This window comes from Ruditapes philippinarum, unplaced genomic scaffold (assembly GCF_026571515.1).
Source record: "Ruditapes philippinarum isolate M1 unplaced genomic scaffold, ASM2657151v2 ctg198_1_1_1_1, whole genome shotgun sequence".
NCBI classification, from domain to species: Eukaryota; Metazoa; Mollusca; class Bivalvia; order Venerida; family Veneridae; genus Ruditapes; species Ruditapes philippinarum.
This window is the reverse complement of record NW_026866186.1, coordinates 168,344-180,963: the sequence shown is the minus strand read 5'-3', so window position 1 is coordinate 180,963 and position 12,620 is coordinate 168,344. Positions and strand designations below refer to the sequence as shown.

The following is a 12,620-nucleotide window of genomic DNA, read 5'->3' as shown; positions in this document are numbered from 1 at the left end:
GAGGGACACTTGAGGTCTTTCTTCACCTGTATAAATTAAAAGGCGCTGTATTGACCTTTACAGTGTTGGTGTGATATAAAAGTAAATAAATGTATGGTGTTGCTAGAGTAGTTATGATTATTTTATATATGACTAGGATATAATAATGCTTAAATCATTTTAGTAATAATTATTATAGAATCTATAATTCATGATTAATTATACTTTATGTCCTCACTGAAAAAAAAAATTAAGCCAGAATTGATCTTTTGAATTTATAATGGAGCAGAAACTCTATTCTGTATTATATTATTGGAGATATTAATTATCTACAGAGTTTAATGATTAGAACATGTTTAAAGGTAAAAATGTAGAAAATTGAATTCATATGTTAACAGGACCTGCTGGGTATAGGCGTCCGGGATGACTAATGAAGTTTTATTGTTTAATTTATTTGTAATAACAAATCATTAAGATTGCAGGTGGTAAATATTTTGATATGGTGAAAGGCTTACATTAAAATGAATAAAAAAGATAGATTTTAAAATGGTTAAATATATATACATGTCTATGTATACATGTACATTTGTTTATAATTGAATAAAGAATAAAACAATATCTGGAATGATGTCCCCCTTGTGTCTGAAGGGTAATGCTTTTAATTAAGGGTTTAGGTATCAGAATTGCAGCCACTGTTTATCCCTAAATGATCGTAAGAGGCGACTAAATGGGTTTGAATTACTGGAGCCTACATATCTCTTAGCTCCAGCATGTGAGGTGGTTTTGACCCCTAATGTTGCTTTATGTTTTGTAACTCTCGTTGAATAAACAATATATTGCTTGCTAGACGCTCACATAATATGATTTTATTCAACTTGTTCAATAAATTTAGTATTAAATCTACACACATTCAATATCCTCTATCTATGTATTTATCAAATTTATATAATCATTGTCTTTATAAAAGTGATATTACAATAATTGATTTTCTTTGCTTTTTGACATGATGTTGTCATTTTGCGAACAGTTAAAAATTGAAATATTTACACAATTATACTGAGGTAGAAACAAGGCCATTAATCAAAAGTGGCCACAACTATAACAAAATCAACTTAGATCTGTGTAGACGTAGCAAATTCTAACCTTATGAGATTTGTTATTAACAATGAAAGAACATGCAGTTGTGTTTTATGCTTGTTGCCATTATCATGTAGATCTAAGTTAAGTTCATCAGACATTAGCCATTTTATGTTTTAAAGTTTACCTCATAATCTGGCAATCTTCTTAATTTTAAAATAAAACAAATTGTTCATTGATATTATTTATATTGTATTCAATTACAAATAAATTAGATAACAAATATTTACTATACAGTACTGAAATGATACAATTTGTCTTGTGTATGACATCATCAGTGTTATGTCATATAATGATAAACATTACTAACAAGATTATCTAGATGACTGTCTTCATTATTTTAACTAGAAACTTGTCAATGAGTTAATGACAAATGTCAGTTAGAAACATCTTGCATTTTTATCCAGCAAGTTTTAACTTTCCAGTCCATATCAGCCTCATCTGATAAAATTGATGCCTGCTTTTCTCTTTTTATAGCTACTATTAGGAAGGTGTTGAGACGGTTATCTAAACAGTTTGCATTTCTATTATGAACAGGTGCTTGATGGACGATGCTTCTCTACCATTTCTTCATCAATCTGACAGGCAGGTCAAACACAACATCAAGCAGTCATCAACCAGTCATACCTCAGTACATAAACCAAGAATTGAGACACAGTCTGCTAAAGGAAGTTCACAGAAAACAGAAAAATCAGAGACACAGTCAAGTGCAACTTGTTCACAAATAGAGACACAGTCTAACAACAAATTGGATTCAGACAATGGAGACAATTCTACAGATGATGGCAAGGACAGAAAGAGCAGTCTGCTTGAGAAAGCTCCATTTATAAATTTTGGGGTGGACTTGGAACACTGGGAAAATCCTGATGAAATCAAAGCACCAGCCAAAAATAGGTATGCAGCATAATTTGATAAATACTTACAACATAGGTGATGCATACCCATTTTAAAGTGGCATTTGTTCAGCAGTTTATATAGGTCTATCTTGTGGTATGTGCAATATTCCTGAAATGAAACTTAATATAGCAACATCATCATTATAACAATAATATCAATGCACAAGTCACAAGAAATTAAATGGGGAGTAAAATGTGTTTTGTCTGTACATTTATTACAGGTTAGTGTTTGATAGCATTAATGAAATTAAATCTGTCTGGTATGGCACATCCTGGTAACATATTAAATGGAAATTATGCTAACTTAACAAACACTAACCTACTTTAGTGGTTGAAATTATGTTTTGACTATTTATGTAGTGACAGAATGATACACTGAAATAAAGGGGATAGTGTTAAATGACGAGTTAACTAAATGTACCACAGAATTAAATAAATGAATCAATATTATTGGACGAAATATAATTTCAACCACAAATTATCATTCAGACTTGTTTAGGAAAAGACAACCTTTTATTACAGCTACATGTAATTGTAAGTGTTAAAGGATTACAATATTTGAATTAGAATATTAAATTTATATTGTTTGTGTCAGGTATGAAGGAGCTAGCAGATTTTGGGTGGCAGAGCGAGATGTAGATGATCAGGAAGCTGGCGGCTCGGAGGAAGTGGCATCATTAACACGACGGTCTTTCACGTATGTTGGACAGTTTGAGCCTGTGAAGTGGAAATGCCGTGCACCAATGTCAGATGGAAAATTATGTGAAAGAATGGATAGAGTAAAAGTAGGTTTATTATGTCATATACAATACATATTCCTTCTGTAGAATATACAGACTTTTGTTTGACTATTGGGGTGTCTGTGGCCAAGTGGTTAAGGTTGTTGACTTTAGACCACTTGCACCTCATTGCTGTAGGCATGAGTCCCACCAGGGACTTTGGATTATTTCATGTAAGGAAGTTATCCAGCTAGCTTACAGAACGTTGGTTGTTCTGTGTAAGTTTAATGGTAAAATACTGTGAAAGTTTAATTGTAGACACTGTGTAAATTTAATGGTAAAGCCTTTGTTACTTTAATGGTAATATACTAACCTGTGAAAGTTTAATGGTAAAAACCTGCGAAAGTATAACTGTAAAATCTGTGTAAGTTTAAACATAAAAAAATCATGTAAGTTAAAAGGTAATTTATGACTGTCACCACGGGTTAGATTACCAGACTGATTCATAATGGCAAATATGCTTATTATTTCCACAATCTCTTCAAAAAAATCCTAATTGAACTGAAATATTTGATATCAAAACTAATGAATTTGTTTGAGTTCATTCCAGTTACATTGTATGGTATCAGACAGATGTTTCAACACATTTCAATTGTCAAATTTTAATGTTTTGTATTGATATTTGCATTGGTTGGAATAAACAATTTTGTACAATTCAATATACTATGCCAAAAAAGTATGAAGGAAGTTTCAAAAAGTACCAAATATTTTTCCCAATTAAGCAGTATTACAAAGCAAAATTTCCCAAACTGGGCAAAAAATGGACAAGGCCTTTTTCCCAAAAATTGTCACAAAAAAGCCTGTAGGAAACAGCGACATAAACAATAATTGTCAGACATTATTATAACTTTGTAATTTTTGTACTGTATATGTGAAATAAACACTTCACACAAGTTGTCAAGGTCTCAGTTATGTTTATTTATAATCTGCTGCATATTTATACAAAATTTTGCATAGTTTTCATGATTACACTGTTTAACCAGTTTAACAGGACAATAGAAGCATCCATATTTAGATATGTTATATAAAACCAATGGTTTCTGTCACTGGTGAGAACAAAGCAAAAATTCTGTTACATTGAGATAGATGGGTTTTGTAAATAGCCTTTATAAAGTATTTATAGTCTCTTGATTTATTCATGTTTTAAAGATCAGTTTTATTAAGGTTATGAAATTTATCAAAGCAGATACAATTGTTAGATAATAGGATGTCATATCAATTTAAAAAACAACAGATATTTCAACAAATGAGAAAAAGAAATAAATCAACAGAATTTGTATCAGGTATAATTACAGTACAATATAATGTGATATCAGTGGAAAATAAAAAAAATAAAAAATGCATGCCATAGAGAGGGCCTTGGGATTAAAATTCAAAACATTCTAGTCGGCATGAAATTAAATATACAAAAATGTATGTATCTTTAATGAGTTTAAAGCCTTCAGCTTTTGTTTTCTATAGGGAAAAAAACAATTCTGTGTTGTTTCAAACTTAGTATTTCAGTAATTTTTTTTTTTTGAAAAAGTGCAAAATGTCACTGTTAAGCCTTCTTCAAATCAGGGCCCCTAGAGCTATTCCGGAAACAAATCACCTACTTTACTAATTCAAATATAGAGAGGAGACTGGTAGATTACAGGAAGAGCGGGGTTTCCTTTAATATTGTTTATGTATTTTATGGTCGGCAAATTTCATTTTCCACCTTAATTCTTTTGAAGAAATGATTTATCTAAAAATAACATATTTAATCTTTAGAAAAAAACAGAAGGCTACTTTAACTTCTGAAGCTGTTGTCATGAGGTATTAGTTATCCTGTGTGCAGTTGTCAGTTTTACAGAAACAAATTAACATGTACCATCGCTTTAACCCTGACCCTGCTTTATTTCTTCAAAGGACTTACCCAGCTTCAGTATATGGAGCTGTCCATTATAAATATTGGGGAAATCAAGATGAAGATTTAAAGTAAGCTTGTCATAATGTCCATTATAAATATTGGGGAATCAAGATGAAGATTTAAAGTAAGCTTGTCATAATGTCCATTATAAATATTGGGGAAATCAAGATGAAGATTTAAAGTAAGCTTGTCATAATGTCCATTATAAATATTGGGGAAATCAAGATGAAGATTTAAAGTAAGCTTGTCATAATGTCCATTATAAATATTGGGGAAATCAAGATGAAGATTTAAAGTAAGCTTGTCATAATGTCCATTATAAATATTGGGGAAATCAAGATGAAGGTTTTAAAGTAAGCTTGTCATAATGTCCATTATAAATATTGGGGAAATCAAGATGAAGGTTTTAAAGTAAGCTTGTCATAATGTCCATTATAAATATTGGGGGAATCAAGATGAAGATTTAAAGTAAGCTTGTCATAATGTCCATTATAAATATTGGGGGAAACAAGATGAAGATTTAAAAGTAAGCTTGTCATAATGTCCATTATAAATATTGGGGGAAACAAGATGAAGATTTAAAGTAAGCTTGTCATAATGTCCATTATAAATATTGGGGAAATCAAGATGAAGGTTTTAAAGTAAGCTTGTCATAATGTCCATTATAAATATTGGGGGAATCAAGATGAAGATTTAAAGTAAGCTTGTCATAATGTCCATTATAAATATTGGGGGAATCAAGATGAAGATTTAAAGTAAGCTTGTCATAATGTCCATTATAAATATTGGGGGAATCAAGATGAAGATTTAAAGTAAGCTTGTCATAATGTCCATTATAAATATTGGGGGAAACAAGATGAAGATTTAAAGTAAGCTTGTCATAATGTCCATTATAAATATTGGGGAAATCAAGATGAAGATTTAAAGTAAGCTTGTCATAATCAATCATAATACATTATTCACAGTGTCCAACAAAAACTAATCTCATGGTAATTATAAATTGTTAATATCAATAAATCAAGGGGTTGATTTCAAAACTGCTGTAAGCACTTCTTTATTATGTCTCCCCCACCTCGGGGGGAGACATATTGTTTTTGCCCTGTCCGTCCGTCAGTCCGTCCGTCCGTCAGTCCGTCCGTCCATTCTTCGTTTCCGGACGATAACTAGAGTTCCTTTTGACCTACAGCCCTCAAACTTCATAGGATGATTGGTCTTATAGAGCTGATGATCCCTATTGTTTTTGGGGTCAGTAGGTCAAAGGTCAAGGTCACACTGACCGTTGGTCAATTTCTCGTTTCCGGATGATAACTAGAGTTCCTTTAGACCTACAGACCTCAAACTTCATAGGATGATTGGTCTTATTGAGCAGATGATCCCTATTGTTTTTGGGGTCAGTAGTTCAAAGGTCAAGGTCACAGTGACCGTTGGTCAATTTCTCGTTTCCGGACGATAACTAGAGTTCCTTTTGACCTACAGCCCTCAAACTTCATAGGATGATTGGTCTTATAGAGCTGATGATCCCTATTGTTTTTGGGGTCAGTAGGTCAAAGGTCAAGGTCACACTGACCGTTGGTCAATTTCTCGTTTCCGGATGATAACTAGAGTTCCTTTAGACCTACAGACCTCAAACTTCATAGGATGATTGGTCTTATTGAGCAGATGATCCCTATTGTTTTTGGGGTCAGTAGTTCAAAGGTCAAGGTCACAGTGACCGTTGGTCAATTTCTCGTTTCCGGATGATAACTAGAGTTCCTTTTGACCTACAGCCCTCAAACTTCATAGGATGATTGGTCTTATAGAGCAGATGATCCCTATTGTTTTTGGGGTCAGTAGGTCAAAGGTCAAGGTCACAGTGACCGTTGGTCAATTTCTCATTTCCGGATGATAACTAGAGTTCCTTTTGACCTACCCCGCCTGCCATACGCTGATTGAATAACCAGGATTTTCAAAATTGAATACCTGGTTAAAAACAAACAGTTTAGGAAGCATCTTCTCATACAACCTTAACAATAGAAACCATCCATAGACAGCCTTCATTGAAGTGACTACCGGGTATTTACATTATCTTATCTCCATTTCCATTCCTGTTTCCATTCACAGTTATTCTCAGCAGTGGGGGAGACATGCGCTTTTTTACAAAAGCATCCTCTAGTTACTGCAGTTTTGCGGTCATGTTAATATTGGTATGAAATGTCAAATGGTTTTATAATACAATATTTTATATTTGCCCATTTTATGTTTTATAATAGATTTATTATATTCCAGTGCCCTTTTCATGGTAAGATAATTGGCAGAGATAAGGAAGGTGTTCCTTCTAACCCAGACGATGTTGAACACATGTTGAGTGGTAAAATGAAAACAGATCTAGGTATATTATTATTATTATATAAAAATAAAAGTTAATAATTATTTTCATTAATCATTAGTCTGCTACATGTATAAAAGGAATTTATCTGCTCTAAGTTTAATGTTAACTAGTGAGATTATCAATGCAATGACATGGTGGTGTGGCCGACTGGTTAGCACATCAGACTGTTTCCTGAGGATTACTGGCAGTGTAGGTTCAAACCCAAGCAGGGCATGTCATTGTTTCCTTGAGCAAGAAAATTTACACTCTATGCTAAGTACTGCTTAGTTTCAAGAATGAACTCTAGAGTGTTTCAGTAAGTTACTAACCTTGCAGCTTCTAATACACTGTAAAAACTAATGCTATATTTATGGCACCAACATGAAATGCTGAATTTTTCTTCCAATTTTTCCCATAAAAAAATTATATGACAGCTAAATGTTGGTATAAAGTCACAAATTCATGACCATTTTTAGCTCGACTTTTTTTTTTTTTGAAAAAAAAAGTAGAGGTATTGTTATAGTCAGGTCGGCGTTGCCGTTGCCGTTGCCGTCTCCGTTGCCGTTGCCGTTGCCGTCCGAAAACTTGTACCTGGATAATAACTTTTTTATTTCTTGGTGTATTGTCTTCATACTTGGCCACAACAACCCTTGGGACAAGACCTTTCAGTAGACCACACTAACCTTGACCTTCATCCATAAATGACCTTGACCTTCAAGGTTAAAAGTCCAATTTTTGCTTGTTCATGCTGTTATTGGCTGTTACTTTGTTATTTTTGAATGGATTTTTTTCAAACTTGAACATAATAATCTTCAAGGATATCCCTTAAAAATAACCAGTCAGACCTTGACATTCACTCATCAATGACCTTGACTTTGAAGGTCAAATTATTGAAATTTTCATTTTTTTGGCTATTATTGGCTGTAACTTTGTTATTTTTGAATGGATTGTCTTCAAACTTGAACATAATAATCTTCAAAGATAACTGTTAAAAATATACCGAAAGACCTTGACCTTCACTCATTAATGACATTGCCTTTGAAGGTCAAATTATTGAAATTTTCATTGTTTTGGCAGTAACTGACAGTAACTTTGCTATTTTTGAAGGGATAAACTTCATATTATAACAGAACATTCTTAAGGACCAGACCTTGTTGTTTATCAAACCCAAATTTGCTTGGGCTCTTTAATGACCTTGACCTTGAAGGTTATATTACTGAATTTTCTCAGATTGTGCATTTATCGGTGTGTGTGTATGTATAGTATATGTATTACATATAAATATATATATAAATGTGTGTGTGTATATATATACATATATGCAGGTATATCTATATATATATATATATATATATGCATGTATATATATATACATATATATATATATATATATCAAAATATATATATATATATCAAATATATATATATATATGAAATATATATATATATATATATATATATATATATATATACATATATATACATGTATATAATTGCGTCATGTTTTTCTATTTTTAGAAATTGCGTCATTTTTTCTATTTTTAGAAATTGCGTCATTGTTGCTATTTTTAGAATTTGCGTCATTTTTTTTTCTATTTTTAGAAATTGCGTCATTGTTTCTATTTTTAGAAATTGCGTCATTTTTTTCTATTTTTAGAAATTTCGTCATTTTTGTGCTATTTTTAGAAATTGCGTCATTGTTTCTATTTTTAGAAATTGCGTCATTGTTTCTATTTTTAGAAATTGCGTCATTTTTTTTCTATTTTTAGAAATTGCGTCATTTTTTTCTATTTTTAGAAATTGCGTCATGTTTTTCTATTTTTAGAAATTGCGTCATTTTTTTCTATTTTTAGAAATTGCGTCATGTTTTTCTATTTTTAGAAATTGCGTCATATTTTTCTATTTTTAGAAATTCCGTCATTTTTGTGCTATTTTTAGAAATTCCGTCATTTTTTTTTAGAAATTGCGTCATTTTTTTCTATTTTTAGAAATTGTGTCATTTTTTTTCTATTTTTAGAAATTGCGTCATTTTTTTCTTTTTTTACAAATTGCGTCATTGTTTCTATTTTTTGAAATTGCGTCATTTTTTTTCTATTTTTAGAAATTGCGTCATTGTTTCTATTTTTAGAAATTGCGTCATTTTTTTCTATATTTAGAAATTGCGTCATTTTTTCTATTTTTAGAAATTGCGTCATTGTTGCTATTTTTAGAAATTGCGTCATTGTTGCTATTTTTAGAAATTGCGTACTGTTGCTATTTTTAGAAATATGCTTAATGTTTCTATTCATATATATACAAAATATATAAACAAAACTAATGTGACAAGACAGACCAACTAAATTTATAAAAAGGAAACATCAATATATGTTCAAACCTTTCTATGTTTGCGTTTAGAAAAAGTAAAAAGTCGAGCGTTGCCCCCGCCCGGCGGTGGCTCTTGTTTTGTTATCACATGACATTATTTCTTTAATGTATTAGAGTATACAATATGTCTGTATTTTACAATTGTGTTATATACTTGTAGGTATACAAATCAAGTTTCTGCTTTATTATAATATTTTTTTGATCTGATTACAAAGCCTGCACAAAATAATCACGTTTGATAATTGAAATCACAAAAAGATGTTAGACGCTTTCACGTTTGTGGATATGAGAAAAACATTTAAGAGCTAATTTCTATTTGTAAACTATTGTATGATTCATACATTATACATGTATTTAAAAGATGAAACTACTGGGAACTCGTCTGAAGGTGAAAGTACGTTATCAAGGTCAAAGGGCAAAGGTAAAGGAAAGGCTAAGAAGAAAAAATATCCAAACTTGACAGAAATAAATGAGTCTAAAAACAACTGCAGAAGTAGATTAGAAGCAAAGATTTTTAACAGGTTTGTTAAGTTTAACCACACTAAATATCTTAAATGAACTTGTTCTTCTTTCATAATGGATGAACAAAACATTTTATCAGTTTTTAGGGAAGTTTTTAAAAAAAATAAGTACTGACTGTAATTCAAACAGTACATACAATGATCAGACAAGTATTGATGTACCTGTTGATCTTGGTGTGCATTGGTCACATGGGTAGATTCTACAGCCACCGCCAGGCTATGTGTATTTATTAACGTTTTATGGCATATTACACCCTGATTGTTATCTTAAAGCAGCATGCCTTCAGATTTTATGCTGATTTTCCTGTAAGTTTTAAAAATGTATTTAAAAGTAAAATATTGAATGTGAAATAACCAAAAAACTTAATTTATATATTGCAAACAGCACTTCCAAGTCATGCATTGTAAATTACCAAAAAGAAGGTCAAAATAAGCAAAAATAGTCCTTACTAGTAACGCAGTAGAAATATGGTCATAGATACTGCATAATTTGTCTTTAATCACACATAACATGTAAATACTTATTTGGAACTTAAATCTTCTTACTTTTCTTAAAATTGTAGAACATTTTTCTCAGGTTTAATTTTCTTGAAGTATTTTGGCTCATCTGGAGGCATGCAGCTTTAAAGTTACTTGAGTTTGAAAGTAAAGAAGAATATTAATTTTTCAAATGAATTTCATATTTTTTACTTGCAAGAGAAATATTAATATGAATTTTTAATATTTTTGTGTCACAATAACAAAGAGGTATTGATTTTTATTTTATGCTAACAAATGAAATAGTGGGTTTTATCTGCAGCTATGATAAAATCTAGTTCACCCACAATGTCGGACTATTTTTGGCATACATTTTAATATGTATGATTCCATAAATTTGTAAATTTACATAAAAGTTAATTGTTGCATTTCATTCATTCTGAATGGCAAATTTCTCAATTCAAATATCATTATATCTTTAAAATTACAGGGCAATAATGATTACAAACTTGAATTATTTTTGTTTACACAGTATTCATCTAACTGTTGAATGTCTGACATAATCTTCTTTACCTTTGTCTTGTCCAAATGCTTTATTGAAAACAGTCATAATTTGCTGTTATTATACTTGTAAGGCATAAAATGAAAAGAAAAATCGTTTTTCTTAAATAGACTATATATCACACATTGAAGTGAGAAAATATGCAATATATTAGATACTTATATATGAAACATTGAGAAATATTCATGAAATAGAATGCATATATTCATTTTCCATATTTTCACTGTAAAAATTTATTTTTCACTTCAGTGAAACATATTTTCCACATAGTATGGTATTTTCACTGGTGTCTTGCCAGACTACTTTCTTCTATATTCAGCCAATAATGGGGAGTCTTTTAAATTGTAATGTCAAAAAAGAGAAAAATGTATATAATAAATAGACAATTCAGTTTTTTTCTATAAATACAGGATTTATTTTCATTTTGTGTTATAAAAATTATCATATTTTACATGTGACTACTGCCACTAGTGAAATATTTATATTCATACCATTCAATGAAAATAAAGCTGTATTTATAGAAAAAACTTGAATATTCTCTATAATATTATAAACAAAGGTACAAAAAGGATATTTACCACAATATTTGTAATAAGTTTTGTAATGTTGTTATTTAAAGATAGATATTATATTTTAATGTTTTGTTTACATTTCAGATCGACATTAAGGAAAGTTAACAAGGCTCTGGATGCTGAAACATTGAAGAAACTGTCAAATAAATTCTCACATCAGTTCAACTATAGCTTAAAGTAATGTTTATCTATAATTCTGTCTTTGGCTGCGTCAAGACAAACACTTGGAAGTTTATTTAGCAACTTTCAAACCTTACCATTTAAAAGCCCATTAAACATAAGAAATGCTGTCATTTATATTTTTCATGAGCTTTTTATATTTAGTGACCTGTTACACTTTCTAAAATTTCTTATGGGTATATTTTGCTTTTTTGGCAATTAGTGATTTAGTAATTGGTATTGAAGTCAAAATATAACTTTGTTAGCTCACCTGAGCATGCTCAGGGTGAGCTTTTAGGATCGATGATTGTCCGTCGTCCGTTCACATTTAGTTGTTAACACTCTAGCGGTCGCATTTTTGCCTCAATCATCATCAAACTTGGTCAGGATGCTTATCTAGTTGATAGCTCGGATGAGTTCGAACATGGGTCATCTTGGATGAGAAACTAGGTCACAAGAGCTAAAAATAGAAAAACATTGTTAACACTCTAGAGGTCACATTTTTGCCTCAATCATCATCAAACTTGGTCAGGATGTTTGTCTAGGTGATAGCTCGGATGAGTTCAAACATGGGTCATCTCGGATGAAAAAGTAGGCCACCGGAGCTAAAAATAGAAAAACCTTGTTAACACTCTAGCGGTCACATTTTTGCATCAATCGACTCACTAAAAAGCGTCCCGAAGGATTTTAGCGTCCCGAAGCGTCCTGAAGCGTCCCGAAGCATTATTGTTAATTTAAACAGCCAGAAGGGTTATATTTATTGTAAATGGGCTGTATTATTATGTATTGAGGTATTTGTGGTAGAAAAAAATAATCTTACTTATCATTTTTTCTATTTATATAAAAAAAAACTAACATACCTTCGACTCCAGTTCACTTGCTCAAAAACCACCGTATACCGACAAAGCGTCCGGAAGGTTTAATGTTTATCGAAAC

The 12,620-nt window shown here is 31.0% G+C and overlaps 1 protein-coding gene across 1 annotated transcript in view; it reads left to right on the top strand.

Moving 5' to 3' along the window:
* The window catches only part of LOC132731630 (UV-stimulated scaffold protein A-like), a 45,902-nt gene extending 33,581 nt beyond the window's left edge, over positions 1-12,321 (top strand). The window contains exons 10-14 of the mRNA XM_060717842.1: positions 1,654-2,010; positions 2,608-2,797; positions 6,948-7,050; positions 9,755-9,914; positions 11,610-12,321. Coding sequence (XP_060573825.1) covers positions 1,654-2,010; positions 2,608-2,797; positions 6,948-7,050; positions 9,755-9,914; positions 11,610-11,706 — 907 coding nt within the window. The 3' untranslated portion in view covers positions 11,707-12,321. The remainder of the gene's footprint in view (positions 1-1,653; positions 2,011-2,607; positions 2,798-6,947; positions 7,051-9,754; positions 9,915-11,609) is intronic.
* The last annotated feature ends 299 nt before the right edge of the window (positions 12,322-12,620 follow it).